This window comes from Astatotilapia calliptera, chromosome 23 (assembly GCF_900246225.1).
Source record: "Astatotilapia calliptera chromosome 23, fAstCal1.2, whole genome shotgun sequence".
NCBI lineage: Eukaryota > Metazoa > Chordata > Actinopteri > Cichliformes > Cichlidae > Astatotilapia > Astatotilapia calliptera.
In genome coordinates, this window is record NC_039323.1 from 10,703,171 (window position 1) to 10,725,843 (window position 22,673).

Below are 22,673 nucleotides of genomic sequence, written 5' to 3' on the forward strand. Positions count from 1 at the left end.
GTGCTACTAAAAATGTTTCTTCATTTATTGTTAAAGCACGTTATCGATCATCTTTAGCTCATTAGAAGGCATCATTTATTAATTTATTTATTAATATTTTTAGTTTTCAATTTGACCTCATGTACCAGTAAAGTGCATCTATTTGTTTCAGCCATGTCTGTCATGTTAAACATACTGTATATCTATATATCATACCTTATATCTCAACAGCTTATTGATTACTTTAAGCATTCTCGTTTATTCATTTCTGATCGATAACTATTTTAATCACAGATCTGTAACTGTACAGGTTAGCTTATGTGTTAACTACTGTGCAGACTTCACTCTCTTTCCTGCAGCATTTAGGTGAACGAGCAGCTTTATTTATTTTTTAACTTCCTTTTAATTTAATTACTGGAAACACTTTTCTAATCTTTCTGCTCACCTATCACTAATTCCCGAGTACTTTATTAATTTCCATGTTCTGCTGCTTTCAGCTTCATATTTTGAATGCAATCATTGCACTTCACCCTCCGTACTATTTACTTATTATTTTAGAGATTAATTGCATTATTATAGATCAAGCTACTGAGCAATATATTGGTGATCAAACTCAGTAGCTGCAAAATTAAAGAGATATAAATCAATAATTAGAATCTAATATATAAAATCATATATATGATTTTGAAAAGTGTCATTGCACATAATGAGCACATTTAGTTGAGGTAATTTAGCTATATTTGATTATACCACCCACGCACTATTATGCTACTTAACTAAGATTATTCGTTTATAGGAAAGGATTTTGTTGAAACTCTTTTCACTGCACACAAAACAAATCTGTAAGACGACACAGGGCAGCGCATGAGCCTGAAAGTATGATTTTATGTTCTGATTTCCTGAAGGAATTTTTCCATCCATGGTTGCTAAGCACAAATTTCAGATGTGACCTTTAACTGTAAAAGTCAAAAGGCACTGACAGCAATTTGCACTTGCACAGCCGCCCGAGTACGCAGAGTGAGTGGTCATGTACAGTAGATCACTGATACAGCCAGCAACCCCCAACCCACACCACAGCACACCACTGTCCCAGCCACGATGGCACCAGCTCTGCCACACACACACACACACGCACAGACACACCAGATGGGGTCTACTTCAAGACCACCGCCCACATTAATGTTGATGGAAAGAGGAGCAGAGATGAAATAAAAGTGGTGTGTGTGTGTGTGTATTCATATCTTTGTGGGGACCAAAAATGGTAAGTTTACTATACTTGTGGGGACCAACAATCCTTATGGGGACCAAAATCCTAGTCCCCACGAGTTTGAAGGCATTTTTGAGGCTGAAAATGTGGTTTTAGTGTCAGGGTTCCAGGTGGTTTATGGTTAGGTAAGTTTAGGCTAAGGGTTAGGGTTAGGCATCCATTTTTAATGGTTAGGGTTAAGGTAAGGGGCTAGGGAAAGCATAATGTCAATTAGATGTCCCCACAAGATATGAATACCCAACATATGTGTGTGAAAGAAATCAGAGGGAAAGCAGTGATATGCGAGACGGCTGAGTGTTATTCCAGATGCTCCACCCTCTCCCCCACCTTTCCCCTTCTCTCCCCGCAGGGATCTCGTCTTTCAGCGGGAAGAAAGAAACAGGAAAGCAGGAAGTGTTTCCACGTGAACGGTGTGAGCGCATGAAGTGAGTCGAGCGCAAGGTGCAAATTTCTAATGGTTGCGCCGCTATGTGACAAACAGAAGTGCGACTGTCACAGTACTTGCGGGCGTGTGCGTGTCACTCCCACACACGCAGAGTGTTGCGTGATGCATATAGTTAAGTACACATGTAACGAGTACGTTTGTGTGTGCGTGCATCAGAATCACAGCACAGATGCAGGCTCGTGTGTGAGAATCGTTTGCATGCTGTTTGTCGGTGGGGCTGCAGTCTGTCAGCTTGGTCAGAGCTGTAATCACAAAGCCAGATGAAGCACTCTTAATAACAACCCAGACCCACTGCCAGCATCTCGGAGATGGGAGCGAATACTCAGAAGAGCCAAACCGCTGCACAAATGTGTTCACTTGGCAGTGGCTGTTCAGCTAACATTAAGGATTTCATGACTTTAGAATAAAACAAGGTTTATAACATTTTAACTATTCAGTTCTGCACTTTACAGACATCATCCAAACTCATCCTGTGCTGCACACATGCATTTTATTAATCCCCATTCATCTATTCCAGGGAGTCATTTGGCACTCCAGATACGAGTCTTTTTTTATTCAAAGCCCAATTCAGGCAGCAGCAGGATTAAGGTTTTACTGTGGGCTCCACATTAAAATAAAAAAAACAACAAACCTATTATAAAGGATCACGCTGTGAATTAAACAATCATATATAAACCCATGTGCTGTACGGTATGATGCCTCCTCCCCTTTTCTGTGCATCCCCTCTCCCTGGGTAGAATCCAGGCAAAACGCCACCTGTGCTGGCTGGCAAGCCTTCCCGAGACCCAGACGACTGCAGCCCTCCTCCTCCTCTTCCTTCTCCTGCTCCTCTTACTGACAGCGGCAGAGCTGCCTGTGCTCTGAAAAATTAATCTGCAGCACAGATGAGTTACACAGGAGCACACGCCTCGGTGCAAATATGGACGTAATTGTCAATGAAGGGATAAATTTACAGAGGAATGAGAAAAAAAGAGAGTGTGGAAAGCTACCAAGAGATGCTGCACAAGTGTTTGCACATGTTTGCATATGCAAATGTACATTTATATCAACTAGATGCTGGCAGACAGCAGGGTTTAATCAGTTCCTCGCTCTTGAGGCAGATGTTAGCCGGGCTAGCTGTACGCTGCAGACGATGACAGAGCAAGTGCATTTCCCACTGCACAGCTAACCTCTTCCTCAGAGACACAGAAATATGCACATCCACCAGCTTTAAAATAATTGTAAGCAATCACGCACAGAGAATCCACAGCAACACAACAACAAGCACCATTAAAACCGAGGAGGCTCCACCTTCAGCATGTGCTTTTCATCTATTGTCCAGAACTCAGCCCTCAGTCTTCGATGATAACAACCTTTTCACTCGGCATAAACGTCAGCTCAGAGTTTTTTTTCCTAACGATCACTCTTTACTCCAAACTTCAAGAACAAGGTGTTTTACCTCCAGCTACAATAAAGACTCCTATCTTTGCTCGAACCAAAATACAAAACAGGTAAGGGTCGTAAAATATTCTGCTCATTTTCCTGTTTTAGGAGCAACCACAGCAGTTTTCATAGTCCCATAAAATATAATAAGTTATCACGATGACCCGGTTTAGTAATGTTTTGTACAATGGGAGCCATCTAAGGCAGTACATCAGGGGGTCGTATTTAGCAAGCTGCTCCTCTAAATCTCCAAAGTTTCCATTACATGCCTGGCTGGTCCCCTGATGTTAGCAACCAGGGAGAAGAGAGCACTGCTCTGCCAAGAGCCGCCATTGAGCCAGAACTCACCCACACACATATACTGTATACACAATACACTCACACACACACGCACACAAAGCCTTGGCGAACCCTCTTCCCCACTCATTAACAACAGGTCTGTCATTTCCAGAAAAATCCCCGATGCACGATTCTGACTGGAAACAGAGTGACTCTTCGTGGCAGGAACAAAGTGTGTGTATATGTTTGTGTGCATGTGGGCGGAGGATAAATTAACAGCGTTACCAAATTAGAACCACTGTGCTGTTCAGAGTGCTGCGGTCTTACTCAGCATGTTAAAGCTAATCCGCATCCCTCTGAAGCCCTTCTTTAGCGTTTGATGGTAATTCTGACTGAACACACCACAGGCCACAAACAAACAGCACGCACAAGCAGGACGAAGAAGTGAGATGATAGAGATACAAGAATAAATGAGCAGAGAGCGAGCCGAAACGTAGTAAAAACCTACAGCTTGCCGGGTCGTCCGAGCACACACACACACACACACACACACACACACACACACACACACACACACACATTTTTCAATCTTTGACCGTAGCACTTAACCTGGATCACCTTTGCACAGCTCTCCAGCTGCAGACCTGCTGAGTAAACGATCACGTAAACCAGATTAATTCTAATTAAATGTGATTCTGTATGCTGCAAACATCATGAAAACCAAAGGCACCACGAACCCTTCTTTTCTTCATATTCACAGTCTTTGACCCTAAAAAGTCCTACGTTTGGTGATGAGCTCGAGTGCAGTCCACAGCAGCGTGTGGGGCCTGGGACGCTGAGTACAATCAAAATACACAGAAACACGAGACACTGGCCAGTTGGGAAAAAAAGATGACGATGACTCCACCTGGAGCGTTTTAAGCTGAGAAAAAGCAATAAAACCACAGCTTGTGATGATTCTACACAGAAACAGTCGGACGACTGCAAACCCAGAGCTCCTCTGAGAGCACGATTAACACAATATTGATCAAACAATCTTGCTAAGTGCTGCTTATAATGATGCCTGGCCGCTCTTTAAGCATCTACTATATAGTATTGCCTTTGTTTGCGTCTACATGCCCATGCTGCCACAGCCTGATACGCTGGCACAGAGCCACCTCTGGGGAGCGTCTCACCCCCAGCATCGTGCTCTCTCTCTCTCTCGTGCGATTTGCTTTTGTGAGGAGAGAAAGGAAAGAGGGAAATAAGGAGAGCGAATGGCAGCGAGAGACAATCAAAAGGGCAAATACGAGCGAGATAAAGAGACAGCGGAAAGCGCGGACAAAGGAAAATCTAATGTGGGTAGAATATGCAGTGAGTGACAACAAGGCCGACTGTTGCATTCATCGACAGCAGCTTGGTCAACACGGGAAAAGAAAAAAAGGTGAAAGGATTAGGATATTGAATTTTCAGCCTAATTAGGGAGATACTATGTCCTTTGCGATCAACCAAGCAGAAACATTTAATTACAAAACCAATTATGAGGTGGCGAATGTATCACATCTGACACAACCGTCCCCCCGAGCAGAACGGGACATTTTCAGGAGGTGAAGTGGAGGAGAGGAGGGGAACCAGTGTGGGGGAGAGGATAAGGGAGGCACGTAAAACAACAGAGTCCTGATTGTGCTTGTGGACGGGTAAGTGAGAAACAAAAGGTCCTTTCGCACCGTAACGGCGGTGAGAAGACCTCCTCGTTATGCTGCCTGTGGTTGTTCACACTGAACCAAACTAAGCCAACATTGTGTGCTGTTGGATAGCACGACAGCACTCGTGAATAAGAGGCATGACATCTAGTGTAGAAGGCCTGTCGTGCTGCCAGCAAAGGTGCAGCAACAGTCCTCCAGCACCGCGCTCTTCTATCTGCCTCTGCAGCCACAGAGACAAAGAGAATGAAATGTGAGGCGGAGGGAAGGTGCAGCAGAGAGAGACTTTAAAGTACGGCATGTATAAATGTACAGGATTTACAGTGTTGCTGATGATCCCTCATCCATGTTTACCCAAACCTCTGCACCGTGTCCATGCATTAATGCATGAAATGGCTCTTCTTTTGTTAAATATTCAGGCATCCTCCTTGACCTCCAGCATGATAATCAAAACGGCAACAGGGGGTAAGAAACGCGCTCGCGGCGGTCTGATGCAATCAAGTGCAAAAGTGCTTCAGTAAACACTGCAGAGACCGATATAACAAGATCATATTGATACTGTGATGCACATTTTATCATCATCGTGGCATCATATGTGCATTTTAAATAACATAATTGTCTGAGCTCAAAAGCCGCCTTGCAGAATCTAAAAATCCCCAAATTTTCCAAGCAGCCCTTCAGCTCAATAAAGTCATAATGAATGAAGCAGAAAACACACAATTGCACACCAGCTGTAATTATTTACTCAAGTTTAATAGTCCAGCAGCTATAGTCTGATGACTGTGAGCCAATAATTTGGGTTTCCGCTGTGGCTGGAGGACTTCCTGGGAAAGACTTCCTGTTCTGTGTGTCCATTTATCTATTTTATCAAATGCACTCCAGAAAACGTGTTCCCACTTTGGCTCTTTACAGGGACTCCATTCTGCACGTTTACATGTAAAGATCTGTTTATTTCTCCGTATTTTGACATGCAGGTTAGGAATTGCCCACCCCTGACGTAGGATGTGGACTCTGTGAGAATAGTTTCTAAAAGAATTCATGTTCATGTGACCACTGTGCAAGTTCAGCAGTAAATATTAGTTTTATTGCAATCCAAAGGCATCGATATACTGTGGTAGGACATCAGGTTTAATGCTGTAAATGATGGGCTACAACACACCGCCGTTACTCCTGCACTATTTGCTTCCACGTTCCTCCTCCTCGACCGGCGTGGTTTCAGCAGCTGAAGGACACAACGGTAAAACAGCTTTTGCTACCCCAACACAACTAGACTTTCCTTTTTCTGCGTCAAAGCGACAGACACAGAGTCAAACACGGTGACACGGTGGGAATTTTGGTTGCAAAGACCATCAAATCTGTCCGATCTGAACCGCTTTCACTGTGATGCTGAAGATGTCATCATGATTCTTGGTCGTCTTCTGTCTGGGACAGCCCAAACTCACACAGTGTGTACAGGACTTCACAGTATTTAACGATGCTAATTCACATGGAGATACTTTATCAATAAATGATCTCTCAGGTGGACGCCATGCAGGTGCAGTGGTTAGCACCGTCACCTCCTTGGTTCAAATCCAGTCTGGGGCTTTTCTATCAGGAGTTTGCATGTTCTCCTGTGTCTGCAAGGCTTTTCTCCAGGTACTCCCACAGACATGCATGGAGTTAGGTAAACTGGTGATTCTAATTTGGCTGCAGGTGTTAGCCCTGGTGACCTGTACGGGATACACTCGGCCTCTCTCTCTATGACAGCTGCGATGGGCTCTGACACCCTAAGACACTGATCTAGATAAGTGGAAGAAAATATTATGGATGGATGTTTGCATTTACTGTAAAAATACTGCTGCTATTCTCTTTATCAAGCTCTTGGTTTGCCACAAATTATTTCGTGTTTGGTTAGTGGTTTTGCTATGTCTTCATATCATTACTTAGGCAGTAAAGCAGCCTCTGCATGGTTAAAAAAATTACAGAATTTTTAAAACATGCATTTTAAATACGAGTGATTATAATAATTGTACTTATTCTGGCAGAAAACAGAAACAGAATATGTAATATGTTCAAAAAGAAAAACCTTCAAAATGTTGCATCTTTGTTAATACTGTCAGAGGTTAATTAAAAATGTTCATTGTACTGTTTTCAGTGTAATTACTGAAACAAAAATAACTGCGTTCAAGTCATATTTTAACAGCAAATATAAGATGTACCGTCAGGGAGTGAGTGCATGATTGGATGCAATCACACAGACACACAAACGCGCGCACACACGCACGTCTTTTCAAATGCATCTGAGCCCAGAGAGCTGACTGAGAGGACCTGGCAGTGTTCTTATCTTCCTCACATTGCCGTGTGACTCACAGCATTACCAGGCAGCACAGTCATTAGGGGCAAGAAGACCTTTCATATCTCAGTCAGCCCCACGGCTCTCCGCAGGGCCGGCCAACAGGGACCCACACTCGCCCCCTCCTTTCTCTGTGCCGAGCTTTTTGTCTCTGTCCCACTATTCTCCGTTGTGCTTCTGTCTGGCGATGTCTCACACAGATTTAATGTCAGGTGTTCTCTCACTGTGTTAAATAAGTCATTTTTTGTGTGCCTGGAGGGGACAGAGCCCATGTTTCCCCTGTCAACCACAACCATCACAGCTGCATACACCCACACACGCAGACACTGAATACGTGATGTTTGTGTGTTCAGCAGACAGCAGCAGCAAGGACTGAGTGTGTGTGCCGGAGATATAAGAGGTATTCAGGCGTGGGCTGCCGCCGGCTGCAGGGACATTTTACCCCATCCCTCCTCACCGCCTCGGCTTCCTGACGCCCACCTGCATTTTCCGAGGGCACAGATTGCAGGCCTAACTCACGATGGTGGGATGAGTTTAACGTTGCGTGCTCTTCCAATCGATGTGCACGTTTGCTCGTGAGTGACGGCTTGGATGAGCAGGGACAATAATATGTGGTCACAGCCCTCCTTCTTAAGGCTGCGCCAGCAGGGCTGACAATCAGATGACTGGCACAGAGAAACCAAGGCTCCAGGCAAAAAAGGTAAAACGTGGCATAATTTAGGAGAGCAAAGCGTGTGCCCATGTGTGCACATGTGTGCAGAGACAGTGTAACTGAAGCCTTGCTGAAGGATTTTTCAAAGGAAGCTGATTGATTTAAACAGCTTTTTACTGACTTTGTGCCACTGTGCAGCTCACATGTGCTGCAAAACAACTCAAGCTGCAGAGAGACGCCACTCACTCCAATTTACCGCAAATGCAAATGACGAAATGAAACGACAAACAGTTCAGAGAATATGAAAAAAAGTGGTGAAAAACAGAGAAAATGCAAAATAAAATCAAGTTTCTATCCACCAACCAGGCATGTCCAAAGTCTCCTTCAGCTACAACCATTTATAGTTCATACAGAGCAATAAAATACATTTTTAATATCATCCCTTTACGGATTTTATGGATTACGAGCTACTGTTGTTTGGAAAAGCGATTGAGCTGTTTCAGCTGCTGTGATCAAATCATATCAACATGATTTATACGTGACAGAGTCTTCTAAAAATGACCGAGCCACCTGATTCTGCTGCTCCACTGAGATTTATTGTGTCTTTAAGTGGGTACTTTTGATTTTCTTGTCCACTGTTTCGGCCGAGTGTCACTTTTCTGGTCGATGCTGTTCTCTGGCACAGCGAGCAGCTTTTAGCGAATAAACCTCCCCAAACACACAGTACTCAGGTCTGCAGGCTCAGTGTCGAGCTGGAAAACACGGCGGAGCATTTATCGGCTCAAGAGCCGGATACTTTGCCCAGGAGGGAGTGGAGACAAAATCAGAGCTAAAAGGAGAATTACTGGATGCAAATAAAGACACAAACATGACTAAAGTTAGTCTGAATCTGTTGGATGTTTAGACTCTGCAGCATGATTAAGACAGACAGACGCCGCCTCACCTCATGTTTGCCCTTCATCCTGCAGATCCGGATGTCGTTCTTGTTTGACTCCCACGTTCTTTTCTATAAATGAAATGAAACACGGATAAATGCTGCGGCTTACCCTGGCATTTCTCTCGTGGAAAATGACATTTTCCAGCTTGGAGACAAGTGACGTGCGCACCTAAAAGGCTGTAACTGCCATGCGTGTCTGCTAAGAAGGTGCTTACCTTGTTGTAAAACATCTCATCTCCTGCAGTGGTGTCCAGCTCCACACGAAAAAGGTCATCCCTGGAGAGGGAGACACAGAGAGGGAGTTAGACAGCACAGCTCCATCCAGAGCTAACAGCAAGGCAACATCGGCTCCTTCCTAACGTGGATTCTTTTGCTAGCTCGAGTACATCATCTGCATTTGTAACCTGTGTTTGCTTTGTGTATAATTTAGCCACAGCACACGCAGCTATGTGACGCAAACACACACAGAAATGCTGTTTATTCATTTAAAGTTCATAAGAGCAACAGAGATTAAGGAAGAGCTTTACAGTGTCTTCCGTTTGTCCCAATATATACAGAAAAATGGCCCCAAATTTGGCTTATCAGTCTTTTCTAGTCCTAAAATTGAATTAATGGATGATTTAATCAAGTTGTTACACTGATGCTTTCACGCCCCAACACGCTGTCCACACGTGGTCCAAAACCCTAACACCATGCATGTATTCATGACTTCCCAAACACTTCTTTTTTTGCACTCTTAGTCTGCTGTTTGCAGTAACCTTGAAAAATGCCTCCTAAACCAGAGTTAGGCTAAGAAGCTAACAGCTGACGTTTGCATATTGATGAGGGCCAGGACGGATCTGAAGCATGGGTTTCTTCTGAAGTGGCTAATCTGTAAATCTGCCACAGCCATGTTAGTCCCGCAGTATCGATCCATCTCTGACCCAGCTCTACCTTCCATCTGTGCTGCACGAACTCTCCTAATTTCTTTCACAGAAGGCGAGGCGCACAAGTGCTTGCTCATGTGAGCTGGAGAGTGTGTATCTGTGTGTGTTTGCATCTAATTTTAACGAGAGAGGCGGCTGTGAGAATGCATGCTTGATAAGAGCCCAGGTAGGCCAAGAGCCAGCAGGTCACCCCTCTTCTGAATAATTTATCTTCACTTCCTGTTGCTGTGTCGGAATATTACAGCCCTTTCAGCACATCAGAGCGGGAGAATTGTTAAGTGGCGAAGAAGTGCAAAATCACCAAACAATGGCTTGGTGTATCCCTGCTTAACAGGTCAAAGTTTAAGCATCCTCAAATCAGCGGAGAGGGCGAGAGAGTGAGACGTAATCTCATCCAGGCTGCTTCAGCATCGTCTCGGCATGATGAATACAGCAAAAGGCCTCCGAGTCGGTGGGGCTGGCAGCCAGCACTGTTGTCTCTCGTAGTGCAGACCATGAGGAATTATTTACACTGCTGCTTCTCTTTCCTTCTGCACTTCAGGTTGTTCGAATGACGCAAAGCCTGGATGCTTTTCTTTGTTTACATGCGCGTTAGCCAGTTTCTGTGTGCTGCTTGTGACATAAGGTTGGAGTTAAGGGTGTGAAAAGAGTTCACGTTTATATTGCAAGATGTGTGTTAAGCCTTCAAATCACCTCATAGGTTTTCCTGAGAGCACAATCAACAAGTGTCTCTTTGTAGCCTCATCTACGTGTACGATACCCACGTGCCGGAGTTATTATTTTAGAAATGCCTCCAAACCTTTTGACCTGGTAATTCAAAGTCAACACAGGCTCAATCGAAACTATTTTCTTACTCAACCAGCTCATGAACTTTCTACAAACACCAGCAGGCTGAAGGTCGAGACCTCTCAAATTGCCCTCTTGGCCAGGTCTCTCTTAGAAAAGAGATTTGAATCTCAGTGAGACTTTTACTTGGATAAATAAAGGACAACGATGTTTTTTCTTGCCATAGCTGCAGTATTGTGCTGCTTTTCTGAGTGAAAATCCAGCGTGCAGCAGAAGTTACAGCAGTGAAGGAACAAAAATGGAGGAACTGACACCGACATTAATGACTGAGAGGAGTCCGGTGTAAGTATGCGAGAGAGGGGACATCAGGTATCTGCAGACCACATCCTGCACGCCATCAGCATTTTACTGAGAGAGCAACAGTTTGATCAAAGGCCTTCTTCAGACATTAAATTTAGGACATTTGGATATTCAGCGGCCAAAATAAGCATGCAGATAACATTATGGCTCTGCTATGACCGACACCCTCAGTCTTAAGCATGAGCCTCTGGTCATGGGTCATGGGTAGTTGTGCGCCTTCTTCTCTAAAGTGATACAATCTGCAGATGCAGTTTGGCAGAAAGGAAACAGTTCTCAAATAGAACTGCTCAAAACAAGGTTTGGGCATTTATTTGATATCTGGTTGCTGATGAGGTGTTTGAATGCCTCTTAGGGTGAGTGGCATCGACAGATATATTTTATTCAGCATAAGGCAGAGAAAGATATGTCCAAAACAACGTTCAATGGAAAAGCAACACTACAGTCCAAAGGAACAGAACTGTGGCTTGAAGTGTACTTAAGTCTTTTGAGTGTGATGGAGAGAGACGGGCGTCGCTGTTCCACCGTACAGCAAAACGATCACTGCTGGAAGCTGAAAAGCAGTTCCTGTTATTTTCATTCATTTTTCATGTTTTTGGTAACGCGGTGAGGTGATCCTGAGAGTTGCACTCTCAGCCTTGTTTACCAGAACTTGCAAAAGAGAGCGCATTACTCCAAACCTGGCTTGTATGTCTTAGAGCTCATGTTAAAATTCCAAAGTTTGTTTTTAAATGCTTAACGGTCTTGCCATCCTTACTCACCCCCGGGTAGGGCTGTTCGATATAACGATATATACCGGATGACGATATAAAAACGTCTATCATTTCATTTTACGCTATCTTTGTTTCGTGGTGTCGCAAAATAAACTGTTTACGGCAATAATTTTTTCATCTTTTTGATGGTCACTGTAGTGGCTATATTAATTTCTTAAAGTTCTCTCTTTCTCTTATATTTTATATAACCACACTACAGACGGACAAGCGCCTGTTTTTATGCGTTATGGTTAGCAACAACGACGGTCACACCATCGCGTGTCCGCTTGTTTATGTTCCACATAAACCTTTCACAATAAAGCTCAAGATCCTGTTGAGACTTTTCAAAATAAACTGAATCACGTGAAAGAGCAGATTATTTACGGATGAGAATTAAAAAAGAGCCGCCAGGTGCCAAAAAATAAACCTTAGACTCAAATGTTAGAACAGGCTTTTCCCCGCAGCACGCCGTGTAATAAATACTCACAAAGAAAACGGCGGCCGTTACAACTTATGTCTAAAAATGTATCGTTTCATGCATCGGTTAAAACACTCGACTCCAGCTACATGACGCGCAGCTGGAAACACTTCCCGCAAGACGAGCTGCCCGAGATTCACAGAATTTACAGAAAATGTTACATTTCTGTGATTTATATCGTTATCGGGACGATAGAATTCTTATATCGGGATATGAGATTTTGGTCATATCGCACAGCCCTACCCCGGGTTCTCAGGTCAGCTGACGAGCTGCTCCTGGAGGTACCAGGGTCCAAGAGGAAGCTCCGAGGGGACAGGGCCTTCTCTATGGCTGCTCCTAACCTCTGGAATAACCTGCCTCTGCACATTAGTGAGGCCCCTTCATTGTCCATTTTTAAAACTAGTGCTGTCAGCGTTAATCTCGTTAAGATTACGTTAAAGCCATAACCTCATTAACGCGGTAAATCTCTGTTAGCGAGTTATCGCGGATCGCCCCGTGCGTGGGGCTGCATGGCGTCAATGGGTTAACGAGCAGTTATGCCGTTAACGTCATTTTAACGAGATTAACGCTGACAGCACTACTTAAAACCCATTTTTACTCCTTGGCTTTTCACAGTCTGATCGTGATTTTCCTGCTATAATTTAATCTAATGCACTTATTTTATTGTTTTTATTTAATTTTAATTATTATTATTTAATTTTATTTATTTATTTATTTTAAACTTAATTTAATGTACCGGTTTTTTTGCCATGTCAAGTGTACAGCACTTTGTTTCCAGCCTGAATTGGTCTGAAAGTGCTACATAAATAAATTGCTTGCTTGCTTTACATACTAAACTTTCCCTTCCGGCCTCAGTAGAGTGTCTCCCTGTCTGACTGCCACAAGCCAACTGACCTTCAAGAGTCACATTAGCGGGCTAACACAGTAAAAAACATCCAGACTGGCAGCAAGTTATCACTTCCCACTCCAGGTAATGCAGAATGTGCAGATAAAACATGCGCGCACACACACATACACGCCTACACGCACACAGACTGACGGCACAAACATCTTACAAGTGGAACAGTTATTCAAGAGTTTGAGTCATTCCTTCAGTCATGCTGTCAATTGGTAAACTCTCCAATTGGTTTATGTTTGTGTGGATTTGCCTGTTGGATCTGACTCGGGGCTGAGGACCACAGGATCCACAGCTGCTCGTCTTAACAGCAATGAAATGGGGCTTAACGCAGCAAGACTCTTACTCCACTTGGCACCAGTCAAATACAGAGTTTACTTTCATTTAGCGGGGATGGGAAGAGGACACGGAGAGGTAGCAGCTCTCAGCGGGCGTCTGGGGCAGGGATTTAGCAGTGCTTGCAGTCAGAGGAGCAACTATGCTAATGGCGACAGGATTTGGGGATGAGTGAGGCGTCTTATCAGGCCACGCACTCTGTCGAAGCTTTTGGCAGTCATACCTGCCACCACAGGTACTTATTCATACAGTGTACATTTTAAAACTCAGTCACCCTGCTGGGCCGTCTCTGGCTCACAAATGCGTTTGCACATGGATCTATTTCTTTCCAGGCTGATCGTTTACCACCAGGAAGCCACAAACACTATTAGCCACTTACAAAAAGATAGAAATATAGTCTCGAAACTTTCTCTCTGCTTGCCTCCCCCGCTGCCCCGCCTGTAAGCTTAGTATTTTCTCATCATCCGGTTGGTTGACATTCAGATCAGATTTCTCCTCCTGTTCAGGAACAATTTCTACAGCTGTAAATTCAAATTAATTTTTTAAGTGTTTCATGGCCGCTTGTTATAAAGCAGACCTTCAGACTGCAGTAGCTATAGTTGTCTGAGGGAAGTTTTATTGCCCGACCGTGTGCATATGTGTGCTTATAGATCCTCCCGGTGCAGACAGAATGGCTGGAACCAAGCTACATAGTTTGATATATTTACTACCGAGTCTCAGCAGTGAAGTTAGGCCTGCTGGAGGCAGGAGACTGGGTCATTTCCTGGAGGACAGCGGCGTCTCTTATTGGAAACCGCTTCAATCTTCCTTCCACTACAGCAAATAATCAGCACCATATGTAGAAACTAACTGTCTCCTTCTTTCGGGATGTTTCAAACTGTGTTACTTTCTGGACAACATGGACAGTAAATCTTAACGTGCATGCTCTTTTTTTTAGCACGGTTGCTTCAGGTCGGCTCCTGAATGGCGTCGATGGAGAACCAGATGTTGCACAGCAGTGGCGCAGGTGAGGAGACTGGGCTTCCGGCCTTTCTGACCACCGGGGCTACTATCTGTTCAGGATCACTGCCTTCAGCAGACTGACAGGCATATGGGGACCATCATCACACGGAGAACAAACTAGAAATCACTCAACTTGATATATGTCAGGTCAAATATCAGCCCTCACATGCAGCTACTCCACAGAAGAGAGCGACAGCTAAAGGAACACGTTACTAGCTAGTAATAAAACGATAACATGCATTCAATCTTTCTGTCTTAATGTTTACAGATGGCACGCAGCACGCCGTGGCTCGTGGTTATCTTTTCAACATGGCTGCAAGGCTATTCCGCTCAGGCCTACATAACGTTTCCATGTGCTCAGTTCTAAAGTTCCTGTTTGAGAAGGAGAACTGCTACCGTGGTGGCATCGTGTTGCTGTCACACATGTTTTCTTCTAACAGATGTCAGAGTAACACGAAGCAGCTGTGCCAGTCTGCCAGGTTCCTACTAACTCAGAGGTCTGCCTTGTAACTATTAATTTATTTGTCAATAAACTTCTTTTGGAAGATTAATAATACATGCTAAAACCTGAGGGGAGACGCTTATTACCCTGCGAGCAAGCTAATCTCAATTACTCCTTACTAACTTCGTGTGTGTGTCCAAGCTGTCATTATAACAGTATCGCAGAATCAGGTGCAGCGTGTTTGACAGTGTTGTTTTATGTGTTGCATTTGAAAGGCGAGACATTTCAGGAGGAACCGATGACTGAAAATTACATATGCTGTTTAATAATTACACATCGGGGGTGGCGGTGGCTGTGGACGTGGAGCAGGTCATCCACTCTTCCAGTCCATGGTCAAGTGTGTGTGATGGATAAAAGTGTGAAAACATAACATAAAGTGCTGTACAAATGCGTGTGTGTCTTAGAGTGCTCTAAATATACAAAATGAAAGTATAATATACTGTGAATGTCAGTGTATTTACTGTTTAATTGGCTCGTGTGAAACCAGTACATAAACAAGCTAATCGATTTAATAGGGAATGGTAATGTAAGTGTTTTTTGACCAGTGTGAGGTTGGCATTAATGGTTATAATGAAGAAAATGTCATATTCTGGAAAGAAGTAAATAAAATAATCGATATAGAAAATTTTACAAGTGTTCTAAAAACATCAGTTCTCACATCTCTTTAGCTAATGTTTTACTGGTCATGTTCTGCCGTCATTCTCCAAATGTCACCAGTTCTTCAGTATTTATGTTCCTATGCTGTGCGAGTGGACTCGAGGCTACTAAAAGCTAGTCTCCTGATACTTTTGGCTGATCGCTCAGGATCCACAGAGTCTCTTTAAGTCTCTCAAGAGACAAAGTTTATTAAAGAAAGGCTAATGGTCCAAGCAGGTCCCACAGGCTACACATCCTGGGCTTTGTGGTGCCATGTTTCACGGGTCAAAAACTATTGACTTTTTTGCGTGTGTTGATGTAACATCTGGGAGTACTTCAGCCTCAGCTGTACTTGCACATTTCCTCTGAGATGAATCCTGACGTTAGCACTAAGGAGTATCCACATGGGGAGCGATTCGCTTGTGGCTTCTGGGTGCTCGCAGACATTTCAGGTGCCGGTTGTTTAGCTAACCATCTGTTCCATTCACCACGCTGTCACGTGTCCAGCACTGCCCTGCACTCTCACTGGTGGTTGCTTCAGCTGTTTGGTATTGCCAGCTGCTTGTTCGTATCTACCTCCTTGAAGTTGTGGAAACTCTGCACCTCATAGTGGTTGAGTTTCTTCTACTGGTTATGAATTTAAATATATTGTACAAAATATATTGTGTATAATTTATTTAACAATAAATTGGGAATAAAAACTGATATGTGTACGTTAAATATTTTATGGTGCCCAGGTCAGCTCAAATGCTCTCGCCAGCATCAGTAGGAGGCGGTGAAGCATCCACCTCTCCAGGAGTACAAATTGGGTCGATGAGTCGGTGACGCGAAATCCGTCCTTGTCATGAAAGTTAGACACGGATCTAACTTTGGATCTAACAAACTCTTAAAGCAGTGAAACTGTTTATCAGAGGGAACGTATGATTTTTAGGAAACTCCAGTCCAACATTAGCTGGAATAACATGAGCTTAGAACCAGCTATTGTTGTTATAGCCAATTCTTTGTCTGTGGTATAGAAGCCGGAAGGTCATGTGTCTAATCTGCATGTTGCCTTAGGTTAAATCTCTGACTTCGGCTCTGGAGATGACGCTTCAGGTGAGGAGGAAGAGGATGAGGTGGAGATGAGGAAGATGAGAGCAGTGGTGGAGGAGGAAGATGAAGAGGATGAGAAAGAGATAATGAGAAAGACATGATGAAAACTGAAAGAGCTATTTTTTCTTTCTAAATGAAAACATGGACGCTTTTCTGTAGTTCTTTAGGCAAATTTAGGAATTCTCATGCAAATGGAATGCCACTGGGATACGGAGGGTTAACCAGGCTGCTGCTTCTCGCTTCCTGTCTGGACACAGCTGAAGTTAAACTTGCTCACTTTGAGTCAGGAGTGTATGTTTCACACATGTGAAGTCACCAAATGTCACTCACTTTCCGTGATGTGTCTGGTCATTACATCGACGATGGCGCTTGGCGATGTGAGTTACTTGGTAACACATATAGTGATAACCAGTGTTGGTCAAGTTACTTGAAAAAGTAATCAGTAACTAATTACTGATTACTTCCCCCCAAAAGTAATCCCGTTACTTTACTGATTACTTATTTTTAAAAGTAATTAATTACTTAGTTACTTTTTAAAAACACGATTTACAACCTGAATAGGTGATAAAGCGATAGCTCTTTCAGCCCAATTCGACTTTTTCTGCATAATCCATCATACAAAATGTAATCAAATGGAAAAGTCCCTTTTTAAAACTTGTTTTATTAGTTTTAATCTTTAAACTTTATGCCTGAAGCAAAAATGTAATTATATGCAACATTCTCTGACTGGAAGAAATTTGTTTAACATTTAAACCTATTTTCTACACATTCCAGCACATAAAATAAAATAGTTTTTTTTGTGTTTACACTCACTCTTTCAAATAGATGCAAGTAAAACACATCAGAAAATAAATAAAGTCAAAGACTAGCGGTCCTTTTGCTCTATTTTCACCTGTAAAGCAGGAGTTGGGTAGGCGGAGGTTTACCGTGGTGCAGGTGTGCCGCGGCGGTCAGTGGAAGAATCCGCGAGTTTCTCTGTGAGTTTCCCATTACGTGGTAGCGCACTCGGTGCTTGCTTGGAAGTTTAGGGGAGTTTTTTCGCTGTAAAGAGAAGTTTTCTTCCCACGCACAACGGACACTAATGTTTTTGTCACTTTTAATGGAATCAAACTCAAAGGTCAGTACTTCCACGCTTTGAACGCTGCACGCTCATACTCTCTCCCGCACTCGATATGTTATCCACTGTTGATCTGCACACAGCTGTTGTCACAAACGTCGCACTTGCTTACGTCACTGTCATGAGACATTCTCGCAAAAAAAAAATCACGGTTTTAGTAACGCAGTAACGCAGCGTTCCTATGGGAAAGTAACAGTAATCTAATTACCATTTTTGCAATAGTAATCCCTTACTTTACTCGTTACTTTACAAAAGTAATCGGATTACAGTAACGCGTTACAAGTAACGCGTTACTGCCCATCTCTGGTGATAACAGGCAGTCCAAGAGATTTTAAAACCCCAGGTAAGTGACATAATGTACATTAGTATATACACTGATCGGGCATAACATTATGACCATCAAGGTGTGCAAAAGTTGCGAGGTGGAGTCTCCATGGATCGGACTGAGATCTGGGGAATTTAGAAGCCAAGTCGACACCTCAAAAGCAACGTTGTGCTCCTCAATCGTTCCTGAACGATTCTTGCTTTCAGCACATTATCCACAGTGATCAAGGAGCACCGTTCACCTCTGTTCCTTCATTGAACCACTTTTAAAAGATACTGACCCCTACGGACCGAGAAGACCCTGCAAGACCTGCAGTTTATAAGCTCCAAGTCATATAGCCATCACAGTTTGGCCTTTTTTCAAACTTGCTCATTCTTCCTGCTTCTAACATCAACTGTGAGGACAAAACGTTCACCTGCTCTCTGATATATCCACCCACTAACAGGTGCCACAATGAAGACATAACCAGTTATTCACCTAGCAGCAGGTACAGGCCCGATTGGTACATCTACACGTGTGTCTGCATGTGTGTGTGGGTCGCGTACCTCGCTCCGATGTAGAGCGTCCGATTGACCTGCAGGATCCTCTGGACGTGCAGAGGCTCTTGTCTCAGCCACGTTTTGTGCGGTCGGCCCAGAAACACGGGGTATCTTCTCACCACTGTCAGAAAATCAAACAGAATGGCTTCTCTGAAACGGACATCCATCTTTGCCAAAAGTACTCAGCATAAAAGTGGTTTTGTGTTAGTTTGTTTTGACAGTTCAGCCTCAGTAACAGGTATTCAAGGTGAAGTGGAGAAAGCATTTGAGATCTGCATTTGAAAGCACAGCTGACGCGCTACTTTAAATGTACCGAGACACGGAGGGGAGCGTAGACAAATAATCTGAAAATGAAAGATGTCTGATCTGCACCTCATATGTCATTATATTCACAAGTTTTTGTTTGTTGGCTGATTGAGATTCACTTTTGATGGATTGTTCATTTACATGCAGCCTTTTGTTGACAAGTTTGGCAATGCATGTTCTGCCGGCTGATTCGGATAATTCAAAAAGACAGAAACAAATATCAGAAAGGTAAATGATCAGTGCTGTACATCGAGGAAGAGGAAGGGAACCGAAGATGGAAGCAATAAAACATTTCCAGTCATGCTGTACCACAGATTTCTAAGGAAAGCTGGTATATTTCTATCTGATATTATTTCATGTGCTCAGCACAGTCTGCTTTTTTCTTTTCATTTCTATATTTTTCTTCTTCTACTTCATTCCTATCCTGTATGTCTTATCTTTGCTCCGGTTTCTGCATCACTCTGACCCGCTGTGATTGGGCCTCTGACTTCTGTTTCCACTTATACCTGCTGTAAACCACAGCTGTTGGGTCTACTGCAGCCTAGCCAATAGGCAGCACCCAGTAGTCAGACACGTCTACGCTCAGCTGTTCATTATTGATATACAAAGAAGGGCCTGGACTTAGCTGGAAAACCACCGGTCAATATTATTGAACTGCAGTCAATCTAGATCAGGGCTAAGCCGGAGACTGCAGAGCCGATACGGAGCCACAGAGTCTGAGCGTTCGAGGGGCCGTATCTCTCAAGGGTCTGAGCTCATGTGTGGGAAAGTCACGAATGCGAGAGCCCCTTCCACGGCTTCAGTCTCATTCCCGAGCGTGACCCCACGCTTCAACGCGTTTTGTGTGAAATCTCCACAGCCACCATCGTGACCTTAACCCTTCGCCGTAGCCTCCCCCCTCATTCATCACCATGCGCATTTGGCTGTAACCCAACACTTCACATCATGTCGTGGGTGAGAGAAATGCAACGGAGGAAAAGGGAGTAGGAGCGAGAAAGCGAGGGGTCAAACCTTCTGTAGGGATGAAGTTCAGGGGCCCTGGTTCCTCCGGGAAAGCCGAGCTAGCCGTTCGCAGCAGCCAACACAGCAGGAAGAAGTAGGAAGGGGCCACAGCTGCCATAGCAACCCAACTGCAGAGTCTGTGGAAATAGAAAAAGGGAGAACTCGGGTGAGGTGTGGTAGACACATTCACTAGCAGGCTAGTTCTCTCGAGTTCATCTTTGTATTCACACAGCATCTGCGTCTCCGTCCTGTCGGGAGGGGAGATAAACATCTGCTCAGGGTGACGGATTAAGTCATCCACTCCAGGAGAAGTGTCCAGTCAGCCACCTCTCACTGTGGCATCACCACATCAAACATCACATCACAATGACACATCCAAATCCTACGGGAAAGAGACATCAGAGGAAAAAGAGAGGTTGACATCCTGTCAAAGACAGAGGACAACGTATGTCCCATACACCAATCGATAAAACCCTCTGTGGGCATAAAGGGAGCGAGACAGGCTCGATACGCGTCACGTATTATCCAGTATGAGAGACAGAGAGAAAGAGAAGTGGTGGTTTACTTAAATGAAATGCTTTCCAGTGACGCAAATCATTTTTCACCGGGCAACACCGAGACTTGTAGGTCTAGAACGTAATTCATGTGGAAATACAAATGATACCCAAATGAAGTTAGCCTACACAATCCATCTGCAAAACGATGGCTCCAGCACTTAGCCTTGAAGGAGGAAAGCACTCAGAATTGATATCGACTTAAACCACAAACCTCAAAAGGTATGACGAGCTGGCTACCCCCCCCCATCTCTGTTTGTGAGACTGAGCTGCCAGAGAGAACTTTATAAAGTTGTTATAGTCTTAAGATCTGACTCATCTGTAATTATAGTAAATTTCCTGCCTTGCAATAAATTGTGTTTTCAAAGGAATTCCACAGAAACACGGCAATTTACAAAGCCCCACAGCTCCACACTTATCTCATGGCGTCATTTGCTTTGAAAATCTCGCAGGGAGGCAGTCCCCTCCACCCCCACCACTGCAAACACAAAGCATTTTCTTTTACAGTGATGCACAATTGCAACATCTAACAACACCTGACATTTGAATCTGGATTTCTTTATGCAAAATGCTTTAACATTTGCCTGTGGTCACAGGCGCGCATGGTGTAACGCTGACTGTACAGTGTTGTTATATCTGCTGTTGTTTCCATCAAAGGGCATCGGTGATGCTCATTTCCACCTCCATGTTTTTATCGCTGACTTTTACTAGAGTAACTTGAGTGCATCATTCCCTGTTAAAAAAGTCATCACGCCTCAGTTCAGGTGACCGTGAGCATCACCTCTTCCCCTCTGCCAGTGCCAAACAAACCTCCTCAAACCACAATCATGACAAATGTGATGCATACACTAACACCAGCAAATAAAAAAATACTACATTTCCAAAAACCTGCAGTCATGTGATACAGAAAGCCCTGCTAATCAAATTCACTTGATTAAGTGTGAGCACCTCTATAAAAGCAGCGTCTGCAGTTTGTTGGTCTGTATGTGTTAACGCAGTCTTCCTAGAAGGAGACATCTGTGCACTACTCAGAAATAAGAACTCAATCTGAGACTGTACAGGCCTCAGTCAGCCTGTTAAACTTAACATTCATCATCAGTACAATTAGAAACAGACTGAACAAGTGTGGCTTATTTGGAAGGGTTACCAGAGAAACTCTGCTCTCTAACACAGGGGTGGGGGAACTCCAGGCCTCAAGGCCCAGTGTCCTGCAGGTTTTAGATGTGTCCTTGATCCAACACAGCTTATTTAAATGGCTAAATTACCTCCTCAACATGTCTTGAAGTTCTCCAGAGGCCTGGTAATGAACTAGTTATTTGATTCACGTGCGTTGACCGGGTGAGATCTAAAAGGATGATCTGATATCGTGGTGTTGGTGTTGTGGCCACATCATCATAATAAATGTTGTTCCAGGTTTAACATTGCAAGTGACCAATCACCAGAGATGGGCAGCAACGCGTTACTTGTAAAGCGTTACTGTAATCCGATTACTTTTTTCAAGTAACGAGTAAAGTAAGGGATTACTATTGCAAAAACGGTAATTAGATTACCGTTACTTTCCCATAGGAACGCTGCGTTACTGCGTTACTAAAACCGTGATATTTTTTTGCAAGAATGTCTCATGACAGTGACGTAAGCAAGTGCGATGTTCGTGACAACAGCTGTGTGCAGATCAACAATGGATAATATATCGAGTGCGAGAGAGAGTATGAGCGTGCAGCGTTTAAAGCGTGGAAGTACTGACCTTACTTTGAGTTTGATTCCATTAAAAGTGACAAAAACATTAGCGTCCGTTGTGTGTGGGAAGAAAACTTCTTTTTACAGCGAAAAAACTCCCCTAAACTTCCAAGCAAGCACCGAGTGCGCTACCACGTAATGGGAAACTCACAGAGAAACTCGCGGATTCTTCCACTGACCGCTGCAGCACACCTGCACCACGGTAAACCTCCGCATACCCCACTCCTGCCTTACAGGTGAAAATAGAGCAAAAGGACCGCTAGTCTTTGATTTTATTTATTTTCTGCTGTGTTTTATTTGCATCTATTTGAAAGACTGAGTGTAAACACAAAAAAT

General features: G+C 43.7%; 1 protein-coding gene across 2 annotated transcripts in view; it reads right to left on the reverse strand.

The window, feature by feature from the left end:
• sema6bb (sema domain, transmembrane domain (TM), and cytoplasmic domain, (semaphorin) 6Bb) overlaps positions 1 to 22,673 on the reverse strand; it is a 133,060-nt gene that overhangs the window by 54,084 nt on the left and 56,303 nt on the right. For both annotated transcript variants that reach the window (XM_026159696.1, XM_026159697.1), the window contains exons 2-5: positions 20,056 to 20,183; positions 18,745 to 18,859; positions 9,211 to 9,271; positions 9,002 to 9,064 (exon numbers count right to left, since the gene is read on the reverse strand). In XM_026159696.1, the coding sequence (XP_026015481.1) occupies positions 9,002 to 9,064; positions 9,211 to 9,271; positions 18,745 to 18,859; positions 20,056 to 20,164 (348 nt within the window). In that variant the 5' untranslated portion in view covers positions 20,165 to 20,183. The remainder of the gene's footprint in view (positions 1 to 9,001; positions 9,065 to 9,210; positions 9,272 to 18,744; positions 18,860 to 20,055; positions 20,184 to 22,673) is intronic.